We start from the raw sequence: 16,064 nt of genomic DNA, 5'->3' as shown, positions 1-16,064 counted from the left end.
CGGAGTGGGTCGAAACTAGATGTGCCGGCCAGCAGGGAACAGATGGCCGTGAAGCAGGGGGCGGGGTAGCGGAACCCTTTGAAGTCACGGCCTGCGGCCGTGAATAAGTGACGGCGGGGATGGGGCAGCAGAAGCAAATGCAAGCTCGTGCACGAAGGAGCTTGTGCTCACGTGATTTCACGTGAACTTTCGAAAATCCGCATCGTAAAAAGTCAGCTTTTGGGTTGACAACAATAGGTCCGAGTTTCACTCGACCTAATAAATATTCTTATATTAACTGCACCTTTTACCATTCCCTGGCATGTAACGCTGTATATTCATTTGCATTAAATACCCTGAGAGGTCAATGTACATGTCTTTGACTCTCCTCCTCCTTCCCCTGAATTAGAATCCCTCCTGTGGACTTTTCAAAAACTTATAGTGGGCTTAGAGCCTGCACATGGGTTTCAATAGGTTGGCCATCTTGTCACTCTCATGTGCTTTCTTATTATTCTATCACTTACTTTCCTTTTCTTGTGCTGGTCCTTCTGCTGGAGAACATCCCTTTTAACATCCTTTTGGTTGGCTGACTTGTTTCTTTCAACTGCTCACAGTTAGGTAACTACTTTTTTCTTTTTCATTCAGCACTCCATGAGAGTGCACGTGTTATCTGGCTCTCTCCCACTTCTGCTTCCTCTGCTAACCTCCCACTGAAGGAAGTAACCCGATTAGGGCCACCCAGTTCACTCGCGACCACCTCTCAGCCTTCCATACAAACGTTGAGCCGGTCAAACCAAGTACATGTTTGTTCAGATGCACTCGAGCACAGCCCCAACTGCCCATTCTCCTAGGGGTGCCGTTCAACCCATTTACTGAATGCACAAACAACCACCAACACTTACCTCAAATTATTGACCCTGTCCAATTCAATATAATCTAACTGAAGGACTTCAAAAGGGAAAGTAGGTGGTGCAAAATTACCAGGTGGTGTAGGGGTACCTTTTCCAGGAGTGTGCATTATGCACACCATGCAATACTTCGCAAAATGTGCAGCAGTTTTGTAAATGTTGTCATTCTGCCATACAGGGTCTAACAACTTACAAATACCCTTAGCACTGATATGGGCTGGGGCATGTGCCATTGTGACTACAGGAAGAACATATGCATCTGGCATCATCCATCTTTGTTTCCCTGGCTTGTCGATCCACATCCCTCATTGTTCAATTGTGCTGTACTTACTCCCACACTGCTAATTCCTCCACTGTGGCTTCACTCTGTATTTCCTTTACATTCTCAAGTGTATCTTCAAACATGGTGACCTCGGACACCCACCTAGCGGGACCTGCTGCGAACATTATTTTCATCCTAGTCCGGGCTGTTTCCTTAGCTGTCTGATATACAAAAGCATTTCCTTTACCTACATCATCAGTAACTTTCCTATGGGCGCTACACTTTATTATTGCAATTTCTTAGGGCGTGTCAAAGCAGACAGAAGCTTCAATATAAGATGACCATGCTGAATCTTTGTGACCTGGAAAGTAAGGAACCCTCTCTCTGCCCAGAGTTGACCTAAATTGTGGGCGACCCTGAATGCAAATTGGCTGTCAATATAAATATTAACAAACAGTCTTTCGCTCAATTCATAAGCTCGAATAAGGGCAGCTAACTCAGCTGCTTGGGCGCACTGATAAGGGACTCGTGACGTCTACAACTGAATGCAATTTGGTGATGGCATAAGCAGCAGCTGTAGTGCTATCTGGCAATTTGAAACAAGAGCCATCGACATATAGTTCCCCTTGTGGGTCAGATAAGGTATCATCAGTCAAGTCTACCCATCCTTTTGTCTCTACTTCCGTCCGGAAGATACAATCATGTTTCTCGTTTTCAAAAGGGAGGGGTAGTAACGTGGCTGGTTTCAGAGTGGCACGTTGTTTGATTGTAATATGCTTGGCGAACAGTGTTAACTCATAGCCTGTCAAACATGCACTGGTGAGGTGCTGTGTCATTGTCTTATTCAAAAGTGTATCCACAGCATGGGGTACCATGACTGTGAGATCAGTATCAAGCACGAGTCCAGCCGATTGTCTTATTAAGACGGCCACAGCAGCAACCGCTCTTAGACAGCTCAGCAGGGCTTGTGCGACAGGGTCAAGTACAGCAGAGACATAAGCACACTTCCGTTGCTTATCTAAAAAAATGTGTGTTAGAACAGAAAGCACACAACCAGCCGTCTCGTGGACATATAGTACAAATGTCTTGCTATAGTTAGGCGTGCCAAGCACTGGAGCCGTACAAAGCGCACTTTTTAATTGTTCAAAAGACTGCTGACAATCAGACGTCCAAGGCAGGGGTTCATGCACGTCTTTAGTAGTCAAAGCAAGCACGGGTTTGGTTAGTAGGGAATAATCTGGAATCTACTGGCGACAGTAGGAAGTAATGCCAATAAAAGTTTGCACATCTTTTTGAGTTTGAGGAATGGGCATTGAGTTAGCTTTCTACTGTCCTTCGACAGTAGGTGACCTAAATAGGTGACCTCCTGTTGACAATACTGAAATTTGGAAAGGGACACTTTATGTCCGTGGTGTGCCAGGTGCTACAATAATTTAACTGTACTATCCCTACAACCTTGTTCTGTGTCAGAAGTCCAGGAGCAAGTCATCATTGTCCTGTATCAATACATTATATGGGGGAGTGACAAAGAATCCAACTGACCTTTCAATGCCTGACTATAGATACTCAGACTTTCTGTCTACCCTTGAGGAACGTGACAGAATCTAAAGCTTCTACCAGCTAGGGTGAACCCAAACTGATACCTGCTATCAGGATGAATGGGAAAACTGAAGAACGCGTTTTCAAGTCAATGACGGAAAATCATTTAGCAGAAGAGGGAATCATTGTCAAAAGAGTCGTAATGTCAGGGACCATCAGTAATGTCAAAAAACGCTGGTCAAAAAACGCTGGACCTACCCCCGAACATCTGGCCCGCCTGTCTTGGTGAACCTCCTGCCCCCAAGACGGCGGTCAAGAGTTTGGGAATATGGTTAGAGAAAGATCTCACCTTTAGAATGCAGGCAAGGAAGACGGCCGGTGTCTGCTTCAGCCTGTTAAGATCATGTAGGAAGGTGCTTCCCCTACTCCCTATCAATTCCCGGAAACAGTTGATCCAAGGCCTGATTGTGTCCAGGCTGGACTACAGTAACACCATTTATTTGGGAGCCCCTGAAACCACCCTCCAGACACTACAGAAAATCCAGAATGCCGCTGCCCGGATGCTCACGAACACCCCGGCCAGAACATCGGCAAAACCCGCATTGAAAAAACTGCACTGGCTACCGATCAGGGAAAGAGTGGTATTCAAGGCCCTCTGCCTGGCTCACAAAGTGCTCCACAACGAAGGCCCTCCAATTCTCAAAAAATGTATCACCCCCTACAGACCTAATAGAGCGCTCCGATCGGACCATGAAAACCTCATTGTGGTACCCAGGGTGAAAAAAGCCCGTTCAGGAGGTCACCGCTTTTCGGTTCACACAGCGAAGCAATGGAACGCGCTCCCTCTGAAACTAAGAACAGAACCGAATCTAATCCGTTTCAGGAAATCGCTCAAAACCCTCCTCTTTCCATAATCACTCTTACTTTTCCGCACTCCCTTCCATCTGGATTACGAGGTATAGCGCTGGGATACTCATGGGTGACTACGCGCTCTATAAAAACCTTAAATAATAATAATAATAATAATAATAATGTCAGGGAACATCAGAAACTGCGGAATCACTATTTTATTAACTTCACGCAAATCGATCACAAAATGTTACACATCTCCATGGTCAGCAAAGGAACCTGGGGGGCGCTCTTTTGAGAATCGGAAGAATAGGGCTATTGCAAATATTAGCAGTTGTCTTCAACCACACCTTTCTCAATCAAGTCCTGTACGATCTGCAACAAGCCCAGCTCTCCTGCCTGCAGTATTTTATATTGAGGTACACAAGCTAAAATTGCACCATCCTTAATACGTATTCAAACAGGCGATACCTGCAACAATCCCACGTCTATGTTTCCTGTTGCCCACAGAGTGGGTGGTACATCTTTAAACTCAACAGGAAGGGGCACATCTTTGGACAGACACTGCTTAGCGCACACCACATCCGGACCTATTGTCATATAGACACCTTCTGATGAAACAATAAATTATGGCATGCAGCTTTTTCAATAAATCCAGACCCATCAAATTCTCAGCGCAATTAGATGTCAACAAAAAGGGTGAATTAACAGTGAAAGGACCTAAGGTCAATGCAAGAGGTTTTGAAATGGGGCTTGCAACGGGTACACCAGAAAAACCTTCCGAAACATTATTATGGCCAGACAGAGCTGCCCCAGGGACCAAGGAACGAGAAATAGAACTGTTTGTTGCACCTTTATCCACTAAAAACTCCTTAGCCGAACCATGCACATCTGCACTAACATACGGCCCGTGATTATCTACAGGTATTGGAACTGGTCCCTCACTCTGTCCCTGGCTGTCCTAGCTATAAGACATTCCTGTCACCTCATCTGGGTCATAATCATCATGATAATACTGTCCTTCCCGAGGATCATCAAAGTAATTTTGATTAGAAAGACCCAGTAAGGCCACAGCATTCTGAGCCCTTTCCTGGCCACCGGCTCCTCGACCCCGTCCACAAGAACCTTGTCCTCTCGCAACGCCACCTTCTGCAACAACACAGGAAACTCGCTATGCCAGTGTCCCTCCTCTTTACAATATGAGCACTGATTTGGCCCTACAGGCCAAGTATTCCTTCTAGTAAATGGAAGCTGCCGGGCCAAACCGCCACGTCTTCTACTATTCCCTCTAGAAGTCTGCTGCAGCAACACTTTCGTCTTCAAATCTTTGTGTTTCTTCTCCGTCCTCTCCTTATCTTCATTTTTCCTGTGATCATAATACTGGGCCATATTCAAAATAACAGAAGGGGAAGATGTGGACCAGGTGCTCTCGGAAGCCTGCAATGGGGTCGCAATCTCCGGAAGCAAATTTGAAACAAATCTATTAACAAACAATCGGGCACCTCCCTCACTAGACAAATCCTGCCCACTTCATTCTAGAAACACATCTTCAAACTGAGTGAAAAAATCAGATACGCTCTCTTCTTTGTTCTGACGACAAGCCGATAACTTGTCACAATCAACCTTTCTCGTGGAATAAGGGAATGCATATATGTGATAATACGGCCTGGCAAAGCAAGTATCTCTGCTTTAGTCTTCTCACCAGGCTTCCTCTCCTGATCCCATACTTTAATTTGATCCCAGGTACAACCCAAATCCATAACATGATCTTGTGTGTGCATGTGTCTCCAAATATCAACTGGAACCAGCAAACTCAAAAACATTTTAATATCTGCAAGCATCATTACTGTTGAAGAGGGTGCTTCAGTCAATAATTTCTAAAAACCGTTGGATTTTTCCTTGGATCAGGTAACTGAGTCTTAAGGTACAGGAATTCATTCCTTTTCCACAGAGTATAAACCCATTGTTCTTGGAAACGGGCTGCCTCACCTGGTCATTGTGCTGATCCCTTAACTCTGGTATCTCGGGTGATATATAGGGTGAACCTCCTGCATTGGAAACTGAGATACTGTGGTGGCTCTCTTCTCAAGCAGTCTACCCCGATAAGCAACCAACGTCGCAACATTATCAAAAACTTGACCAGATACTATATAAGTAACATATACATGATCCTTAATATCATATAAAATCTGCAGTGCTGCATCATGGAAGCACTGCTCCCAAAGACCGATCAAGGTAGCCGACATACGCTTAAGGGCATGCTGTTGTACAAAAGGCTCATAATCTTTCATCACACTCCACACATCTTCCACACCATAAATGAGGTTTCGTGCCCACTGCGCAGCCTGATTAGCCACTACCCTTTTCTCTGCAGCGCCGGTCGCACAGACAGACCCACTCGCTCCTTGAACTTCATCCAGTCTATATTTTTTTTAAATCATATTTATAGAGCGCACAGCTACTCAGAAGAGTGTCCCTGCGCTAGAGAAAACAGAGCGGTAAAGAGGGGATATCCTCAAATCCACGTACTCATGTCCCATTATTCTGTAATGTCTGGGAATGGAAGAACACAGTGGGAGTGATAACAGAGGTAGTAGGCACCAACGTTGCTGCCGGCTTTGTTGCAGGTGCAAGAGCTGACAAAAGAGACATCAAAGCAATAGGTGTTGCAGGAGTACCAACAGTCATATTTGCCACAGATGGCGAGGACAAAGAAAGGACAGGAGAAGCCATGGCCAAAGCAGTCCGATCATCAGTCACAGAAACAGCAGAGGCAGAAGAACCGGGTAGCTGAGCCTGTGAGGGAAGAGCGGGATGTATCGTCTGTGGGGCATATGTGGGTGGGGGTCGAGTATCTAGCAATTCTTCCACAAAAGTATCATTTTCTTCTCGGGCTACTTAAGATTTATCAATATTCAATCGAAGTCTACTATCTTCATGTTCAATCCCTATCTCTTGCTTTTCTCTATCATGTGCTACAGCTTTCTGAGTCATTGTTTGCATTCTCCTCTTTCGCACCTCTTTCTCTGCATTCATTCGCCTCTGTTTAGCCTCCTTTTGCCACGTTCGTAGAGAATCAAACATAGACTGCCTACTTTTTTTTGCAACAAACTTTACCTGTAAAAATCCAATCTTTTGTTCATCAAAAGTGCCCGTCAACGGCCACTGCAACTCGGCATTGTCCCCCGTATTTTTCTGCCATTGCGCACTAAACATAATAGGGTCAAGGCCATGCTTCACATAGATGTCAAAATTCCGAGTGCCTTACTGATTTCTTCCAATCGAGCATCTGCAGAGCAACAATGACAACAAGAAACCAGAAACCTACTAAATACAGGTATTTTCAAAAGTAAGCCAAAATCATTATGTTGCCTGGCAAAGTATTCCCAAACACCTCATACCAAAATCGGTCCTCATACCGTGCCAAATACAAACTAAAATGGTACCGTATCCACAAAGAACCAAAACAAACTCACCTGTTGCACACAGGTCAAACAAATGTATTCTCCACTGCCGACTCTTCGGACCAAACGGTCAGATCCAAAGGTTTCGCTGTTCAGGACCCCAGCCGGGATGACTGCTGGTCGAGTCACCATCTGGCGAGACAGTAGGAGCTGCTGCGACTTCCGGAACTCTCTCATGCAGGGATCCCTGATCCGTCTGTACAACCCGACTGTGGCCTCGACCTCCCCGCCCGTCCTCAGGAGGGAATGGGCCGCTCGCCCAATGAGGTCCCTGTTCTGGCACCAACTGAAGGAAGTGATCCGATTAGGGCCACCCGGGTCACCCGCGACCACCTCTCAGCCTTCCATACAAATGAAGAGTCGGTCAGACAGTAGAGAATACAAACCAGGTATGTGTTTATTCAGATACACTCAAGCGAGCCCCGTCTGCCCAGTCACTTAGGGGTGCTGCAGAGAAGACTGTCATCAGAAAACATGGTGATACATTATGTATGATTCAGAACCAATGAAGACACACCCAGACAGGAAATTTCCAGATGCAGGCAGCTACACAAAGGAGGTACAGAAGGAAAAGTTTTGATCCTGAGACCGGGCACACACTATCTCTCTGGCAAGGTCGTTCTGCCCGAAATCATCCCTAGACTAGTGGGAGCAGACCTCTGTCAAGTGGGTAAGGTATGCGCTAATAAGAACAGTGTATTTATTAGCAGAGCAAGGCCTAACTGTAGAGGAATTAAACTTTCCACAGCCTGCTTCTTGAGAAGACAATAAGCAAATAATTAATTACATAACACAATTGCACAAACAGAATAACAAAAACATTTTCATTTCCTCACCACCATGCTCTCTATGTTGCTTTCCATCCCTCCCAGCTTGTTTGTAAAAGCAGATCAGCAGTATATTTTTGCAGGGGTAAGATTAAGGAGCATCTAAACTATGCTTTACAAACACAAATTGGCAATGACAAAAGCTTGACACTTGCATTATAAAAGTGCGACTTTTTGCCCATGGCAATGCATGTTTTATTTAGTTCTCGAAAATATTAATTATCCAATAGAGTAAACAGATGTTGATGATGCCTCTTTGGCCAGACAGGCAATTCTCGTGGGCACGACCCAACACCCCATTAGGGACACAGCAAGCAACCAGAGACACCGAGGAGGGTGACTTAAAACTGGACATGTTTTGTAGTGGGCATGTGGATGAAGTTTGCCCTTCATGTAAGAGGAAGTCCAACTCTGGTACATAAAAGCTGAATCTATGCCATATTTTCAGGAGACCCACAAGAAAGAATTTTTTTTGCAAGTAATCAAAATGGGAGTCATTTTCAAGTCTCTAAAAGGGAGTCATTTCTACAGTAGTTTTCTTTAAAAAATGGCGGAACAGTAGTCCTTGGTGACCCAACTGTGACTGCCTACTAGGATCTTAAAGAGAACATAGAATGCATGCATGAGGGAACAATGTGTCACATGCCTTTCAAGATGATGGTACGAATGACAGAAACGGCATTCAGCATCAGTGGCGTAGGCAGTATGTCATGGGCCCTAGTGCAGGAAATGGGCCCTTTAACAACGGACTGAACAGTGAAATGCAGCAATAATCGGGTTGTCGAGGGCCCCTGCCACTGCACCTGTTGCACCAATGGAAGCTAGGCCACTGTCCAACATTCTTCATCTCTCTAGTATCTTATCATCAGCGCCTTGTAACCTGTTTGGCTCATACCAGAGTTCTGAAAATCTCTTGATATCACCCATGATAGATTAATGAGAATGGGGGAGGAAGCTTCTAGGAGTCAGAAGGTTTGTATGAAAAGGTATCCTCTTCCTCCTATGGGTACATGCTATCAGCAGCCACCCAGTGGGCAGCCATCCAGCCATCTCCCCCACTCCCTCTACACGGATATCCCCTGCAGTCTGGTTTTGTTTTGCCCCACAGGACCCCACCACTAGGACCACAGAGAGCCCTAACGTCAGTAGTGAAATGGTTCTATTCGGGGATTTAATTGGAAATATAAAAATGCAGGTACTTCTTATGCCAGAGTACCTATTTACTAATAGAAAGTGCTGGTACTCCCTCATTGTAAGTATTGATCACCTCCTGAGAAGTTCATGCACACCCCTTTCAAATGAAAGAAGAGCAGGTGCTCAGTATTTTAGAGTACCAGGCCATTTAAAGCACCGGTTGTATTCCCTTTTCTGTTCTTCATCCATTATTTCGTTAGTTAATATAATTTCAAATTTTTCAGTTTGCTCTCTTATTTATTGATTTGAATAGTTTTATATACCGCAAAGATGACCCTCGTGGGTATCAGAGCGCTTTACAAGTAAATCAGGGCACAAACATATATATCACTCAAACATGGTCTGTATGCATATATCTTGAGTCTGTAATGAGTAAAATGCTCTTCATATTTTTTTTAGCTAAACTTTCTACTTGCTCACTGACATGTTCTGCAACTGGCGTGAAAATATGTTGCTAAAAATTGAAATAATCAAGAAGTATTAAGAGGTGCGTTGCTCTCTTGCAGAGGGAGAGCTGGAAGCGGAGTGGCTGCAGGAGGTCGGGTTATCGACGTTGATCTCTGGAACGGGTGAGGAGGCTGGACAAGCACTGCTGTCCACTCTGACACGCACGCAGGCCGCTGCGGTGCAGAAAAGATACACCACATACACGCAGACAATGAGGAAAAAGAACAAGCACACTGTGAGGGACGTGAGAGACATCTTTGGTGGCAATGATTCCTCTGTAAGTATTGCAAACAGCCTGTCTCTCTGTGAACCATATTATAAGATGTACATGATAAAGAAAGATGAAATGTAATGAAATACAAACACATGTAAAAGTGGAGACGGGGAAAGATGTACAAACATGCATTTGTTTAGTATTAACTATAGGCATGAAGTAGCCAGCTTTCTCTCTGTTATCCTATACTTTAGTGGTTGTGTACAGCAACATCTGAGGATTTCTGAAACGGAAAAGAGCTTGCAGTCTTTAGACAGAACTCTCTGTTTTGACTTGCACAAATTTTGGCAGTGTTTCTTGTACACAATATGGCAAAATGCAAGGGAGTAGCCAGAACATTAAAATACTCCCCTACTTAGAACCAAAGCACTTATGGCACCAAGCAAACGGGGCAAGTTATGAAGACCCTCCTCAGAAAAGCTCTCTTGTCTCCTAAATCCAAGCATTTATCCATTCATCCATTTATCCTTCTGCTGATGTCCAAAATTTCACCTTTACATTCTGTTATCCATTCATTGTTCCATCTATCATTCAGTCTTTCACCCTTCGGTCCGTCTGCCCATCAATATCTGAACGTATCTATCCAGCTCTAAACCTATCCATCCATCCACCTTTTCATTCATCCATCTCCCCATCCACCCTTTCATTCACCCATCTGTCCTTTCAGTAATCCATCCATCCATTCATCCATCTCCATCCACCCTTTCACTCATCCATCCATCCATCTGTCCATCCATCCGTTCACTCCATCCATTCATCTACCTTTCACACATCCTTTCACTCTTCCACCCTTCCGCTCATCCATCTACCCATTTACCCTTTCATCATCCACCCATCCATGCTTTCACTCATCGGTAGATCCTTTGTCCTCCTTTTACTCATCCATCCATTCTTTCACTCATCCATCCATCTTTTCATTCACCCACCCTCATTTTCAGCCATCCAGTCTTTCACTAATCCGTCCATCCATCCATCCATCCATCCATCCATCCATCCATCCATCCATCCATCCACCCTTTAATCTATCTATCCATGTCCCTTTCACTCATCCATCCATCCTTTCATTCATCAGTCAATCATTTTGCTACTCCATCCATTCATCCTCACTTTCACTCATGCCATTCATCCTCACTTTCACTCAGCCAGCCATCCTTTCACTCACTCATCCATTCTCTCTTCATCCATCACCACTCTCCCGTTCACTCAGGCATTCATCCTTTCTCTCAATCATCCATCAATACATCCTTTCATCATCATCCACCCTTTCCACTCATCTATCCATCCATCAACCCATGCTCCCTTTAACTCATCCATCCATTCTTTCACTCATCCATCTGTCCATCATTTCATCCATGCATTCAACATCCATTTAACTAACCCACCCATTCTTTCACTCATCCATCCTTACAGCCACCCTTTAACTCACTCATCTCTCTACTTATCCATCCTTTCACTCCCTCATCCATCCAACCTTTCACTCACACATTCATCCATCCATCTTGTCTTCCAAGTTGCAGACGGAAGAGTCCCATCAAGAATTCCATCCCGCTGTAGCTGCTACAGTTATGGGTTCAAGACCCCACAGTTTCATCCTTTCACTCAATTATGCATTCTTTCACTCATCCATCTATCCTTCCTTTCATCCATCTACCAACCCTTTCATTCATCTGTCCATGTTTTCACACATCCATCCTCACATCCACCCTTTCACTCATTCATCCATCCATTCACCCAATCACTCATCAAGCCTTTTTCATCATCCATTCACCCTTTCCATCATCCATTCATTCCACTCATCCATCCATCCACCCTCCCTTTCATTTGTGCATCCATTCTTTCACTTATCCATCCACCCTCCCTTTCACTAATCCAGCCACTCGTTCATTCATCCTTCCTTACATACATCCTTTCACTCATTTATCCACCATCCTTCTACCCATCTGCTCTTTCACTCACACATCCAACCTTTCACTCACTCAACTCTTTCATGTGTAGTACTAGTCTTTGTTTGTCCAGTGCAGACAGAAGAGACCCATTAAGAACTCCACCCCCTCTGCAGGTGCTACAGTGGTGGATTGACGACGCCCTTGCCAAGTAACACAGTTGCAGGCTTTGTCAATAAACAGTGGTGTTAATGCTCTACCTACATATATTTACAAGTTGAGATCTATCTGCCATGTGACACAGAATCTGAAAGTTCACATCTCACAAATTTCAGGCCTTAGAAAATAGAGGTATCCACGTATCACAGTGAACCCACCGTCTGGAGACTGAGACAACAGAGCTATAACTGGAAAAGCCTCCTGTGACTAGTCAATCCAAGGGAAGCAGTTGTAGTTTGCCTGGCCGTTAAGGGCAGTGATTCCCTTCTCCTTGTTTGTCCTGTTCCCCACATTTTCTACACAATGTGTGTGCCGATTGAGGACAGCGCTTAATTTGTACTGGTGTTTGCTGGTGCTCGGCATAGGCACTTATGTGCCTACTTTCAGCAGAACACACTACTTCAGCAATTTAATATAGGCAAAAAATAATAATAGCAGTGCATGCAGGCCATATACACAAGCATTTGGCTTCAGTTGCCTCTCTAGGGATACCTTCATCTTTGGCACTTATATTTGAACAAATTAAGCAGTGATTGGGCTGCGATTGAGGTTTACCTGTGTTACATCATAAAGGATGAGGGGGCAGTGGGCTTATAAGCTTGAGCTGATAGCTATCACCCTCATTTGTCCTTGGCATCCTTGTAAGTAGACCACACAGAGGGTGCAAAGAGATGTAGACATAAATCTGATATGATGTATACCAATGTTGTATCATAAAGATTCATGCAAACAAGTAGTGTGTAATTTGAGTTCAGCTTGAAAGTAATCTCCAGCCTACTATGAGTACCAACAATCTGTGGTTTGCCATACCATTAGGTACTGAATGTGTGTGGGAGTTAAGGGGGGCGAAAGAAACTGGACACACGAGTGAGATCATTATAATTAAGGCTCCTGGTTTTATGGTATTTATTTTTTTACGTTTCTAGCTATTTATCCATATTTATAACCATCTTATTGGTATTTATGTATATTTATTTTGTGTTTTAAGAACAGTAGAGCACTGTGAACTCCCCAGTTAAAACACTGCCCTTGTTGCTTTTCCACTGTCCAACTTATGTTGCCCATTTTATGATGGATGCTTCATCCTTTCCAAAGTACACTTGTGCATACACGACAAAGATTAGCTTCAAATATGCAGCAGATAGTTTTTGTACCATAAAAGGAAGCCTTCAAGGACAATCCCTTATACTTAGCCTGTCTTTTTCCCAGGCTCACTCTCTCTCGCTTTCTTAGTGTCTTTGTCTCTCTGATCCTCTTTTCGCCCTTCTCACCTCTTTTTCTCACTCTTTCTTTCAAACGACTCTCAATAATATCAGCACTGTGCTGTAAACCTAGGGGTTACTTTGCAGATGTTAACCCCTAAAAAGTGCTTCCAAGGTTAGCTAACTCAGCATTAGGAAAAAAACAAGCAGAGCTCTTAATATTGCTGGATGAAGACTTGCGCGAGGAGCTCATCCAGCCCAAGTCTCTGCTTTGCATTCTGGGGTCTGTAGTCTTGATTTTATAATGGGATAAAAAGAGCTGCCAAACACTGTTCTCGATCTTATTCCACTCATTTTCCAAATATGACATCACCTGAGACCACTCTTTAAATAGGACTCTGAAGTGTCATGCAGATTGGCAGCTGCTCATGTATAGAAATTGGGGCAATTTGAATTCCTTTTACCACGCTAGATATCCAATCAGACTGTAAATGTAAACTGATAAATCTGTGTGTTTACTGGCATGGATACTGGCAACTAGTTTTTAACGTTGGGTGGCATTATACAAAATGTTCTACTCTGCAAATCTGGATTACAATTCATTTTACAACGTTTATCAAATATGAAAGGCCATAACATATTGTCTTGGGGTAGAAGGATGCAGGATCTGTGGAGGTCATGTCTCTAGGAAGGTGGAGGAGCGGTGCAGGATTGATGTGGGTCATGCATTTGTTAAATTGTTCTGTGAAAAGTGGACACAGGATATTGCCTCCCCGAATGATGAGGCAGAGTTCTGAGGTGCACCTCGTTAGCCCGGGGCCTGATATAATACCAACACTAGATCTCTGAAAGGAGAGGACAACCTTGGGCTGGTGAGGAAATAGAAGCCCACAGAGAGCAGTAGGGATAGCATGGACAGTAATGCCTCCTGAATGCTCTATTCTGTGTCCCCAGGTCTCTGCTTGCACCCGACACTGTTTGAGCCTTCTAGCCTTTGCCAAAGAGGGAGGAGGAGGCAGGAGCATTGACGGTTGGCTGAGTTTGCAATTTGCTACATGTAAACTACAGACTGGCAGGATGAGCATTGCAAAGCAATCGAAAGACCTCCTATTTCCCATTCCAGTCCCACTCTAGTCGGGCACCACCACTATCGCTGAACTGGACTCACTTTTGACTCCTAAATGAGAAAATTCACATGTGGAAAATGTCACACTTTTGCGAAATCATAGTCACATAAAGTGCGTTCAACCTGGAGACAGGCAAAGTACAATGAAATATTGGTGGCCTTGAAGTCATTACTGTCCAGTACACATTTAAAGTGAAGTGTTTGGCTCACTTTTCTTCCTTGTTGGACAAGAAACATTATCTGATTCTGACGCCCCCAGCCTCAAAACCTACACCTGTAAGATCAAGGGCTTTCTGGAACCTGCATACATTTGTCTACCAACTTTGAAAAACCACATGTACACACGCATGCATATGAGTAGGACCTTACAGTGCACATTGGCTGTGCGGACACCCTCTCCTATGTCTGGTAATGCAGCTGAATCCCCTAAAAGGATGAGGTGTTCCTCATTTGGCCATCGCAAGATGATCTAGCAGCATTGAATGCGGTCATACAAAGACCAGTAGAGAGACAACACCCTTAAAGAGTTAAAAAGTTAAGAAATAAGCTTCCTGGGTGGAACCTTGGTCCTCAAACATAGGCATGTGCCAGGCAGACAGTTCCAGATGACGTAAATCCTTCGCCTCACCACCCAGAGGCACGTCGTGGTAACAAGGTGTATTCCCGATTCGAAGCCCCTTAGCTGAACATTTTCTGAGCCAATTGTTTTACACTGATAATAGAGGCATGAGCCTTGTATAGTAGAAATACATATTTTTCTGATGAAGGCTTCATCCCAAACGTATTGAGACACTCTGGGAGAAATATCCGATTTTATGATGTGTGCTGTACATATAAATAAAGGGGGACACATGCGTCTGAAGCTGAGTTGCTACAATGCCTTCAGCAGTAGCCTGATCAGAAAGACTTCAGGCTGAAAGAGAGAATCAAAATGGGTGTGACAGGGTAGCTGCCCATAATCCATTGCTCAACTTGAGCCGGTGGTTGCAGGAGGGACCCAGCAGCACTAATCTTTGGGACATGCACTTATGTTTCTACATCATCAGTACAACAGAGAGATAAGTAGAAAACGGGAAACAAGGAGGAAGAGAGAGTCAGAAAAACAGTGACAGGTGGGAGAAAACAGGAATGAAAAAGAGCATTAGATAAAGAAATTGAAATGTGATTTTTTTATTGTTTCAGTTAATTAAAAACACAACAAAACATTTAAAGGAATCAACTGATGTTTTCAAAGTTATTATTATTATTGTATTTCTTATGTAGTGCCAGAATCGACCCCCGAAGGGGTATCTCCGCGCTTGCCTTGGGAACCCGTCCTGGTTTTTCCCTGTGAGATAGCCCCTACAGGGCATCCCCAAGGTGAAAGCCAGGCATCCCGCCACGGGGGGCCGTTGTGGAGATTAAGCAAGCTTAATGCCCAGAGTTGCAGAGTGTGAACCCATGATTAGGTCAGGCACCGAAGCGAGAATTATCGAGTCCGAGGACATTTGAGCTCAACACCCTGCCGCGTCGGGAATCGAACCCTGGTCCCGGGTCTGACCTCTGCTTCAGGGTCTGCCTGCTCTAACCAGTGAGCCACACTTCTCCACAGTTTCTTAATATATAAGTGCAATCTCTGTTAGTAAGTTCTAAAACATTCTCAGTCTAGTACAGTGTTTAAAATAGAATGAAGTGAAATTAAAATACAGTCTGTCTACCGTAGTTCAAAAGTTCTTGGTTTTTTTCCTCTGTTAGGTTCCGGAGAGCCCTCTCCCCGAGCTACCACTGTCGTGTTATCCTTTTGTGGACAGGGTGCCAAGTTGTGTTTTAGCGCTTGGGAGTGGGCTGCAAGGAACTTTAGTAGTAGACAGTTCAATCGCGTGTCTGTTGGGTTTAAGGTTGCCATGATTGC

General features: G+C 44.3%; 1 protein-coding gene across 6 annotated transcripts in view; it reads left to right on the top strand.

Annotated features, from left to right (window-relative positions):
• The window catches only part of LOC147723120 (rho GTPase-activating protein 28-like), a 1,353,671-nt gene that overhangs the window by 1,055,220 nt on the left and 282,387 nt on the right, over positions 1–16,064 (top strand). For all 6 annotated transcript variants that reach the window (XM_086965471.1, XM_086965470.1, XM_086965472.1 and 3 more), the window contains one exon: positions 9,529–9,746. In XM_086965471.1, the coding sequence (XP_086821597.1) occupies positions 9,529–9,746 (218 nt within the window). The remainder of the gene's footprint in view (positions 1–9,528; positions 9,747–16,064) is intronic.

The sequence above is a fragment of the Lissotriton vulgaris genome, chromosome 4_1, assembly GCF_964263255.1.
Source record: "Lissotriton vulgaris chromosome 4_1, aLisVul1.2, whole genome shotgun sequence".
Taxonomy (NCBI): domain Eukaryota; kingdom Metazoa; phylum Chordata; class Amphibia; order Caudata; family Salamandridae; genus Lissotriton; species Lissotriton vulgaris.
The sequence above is the reverse complement of the archived record's forward strand: the minus strand, read 5'-3'. Positions and strand labels throughout refer to the sequence as shown.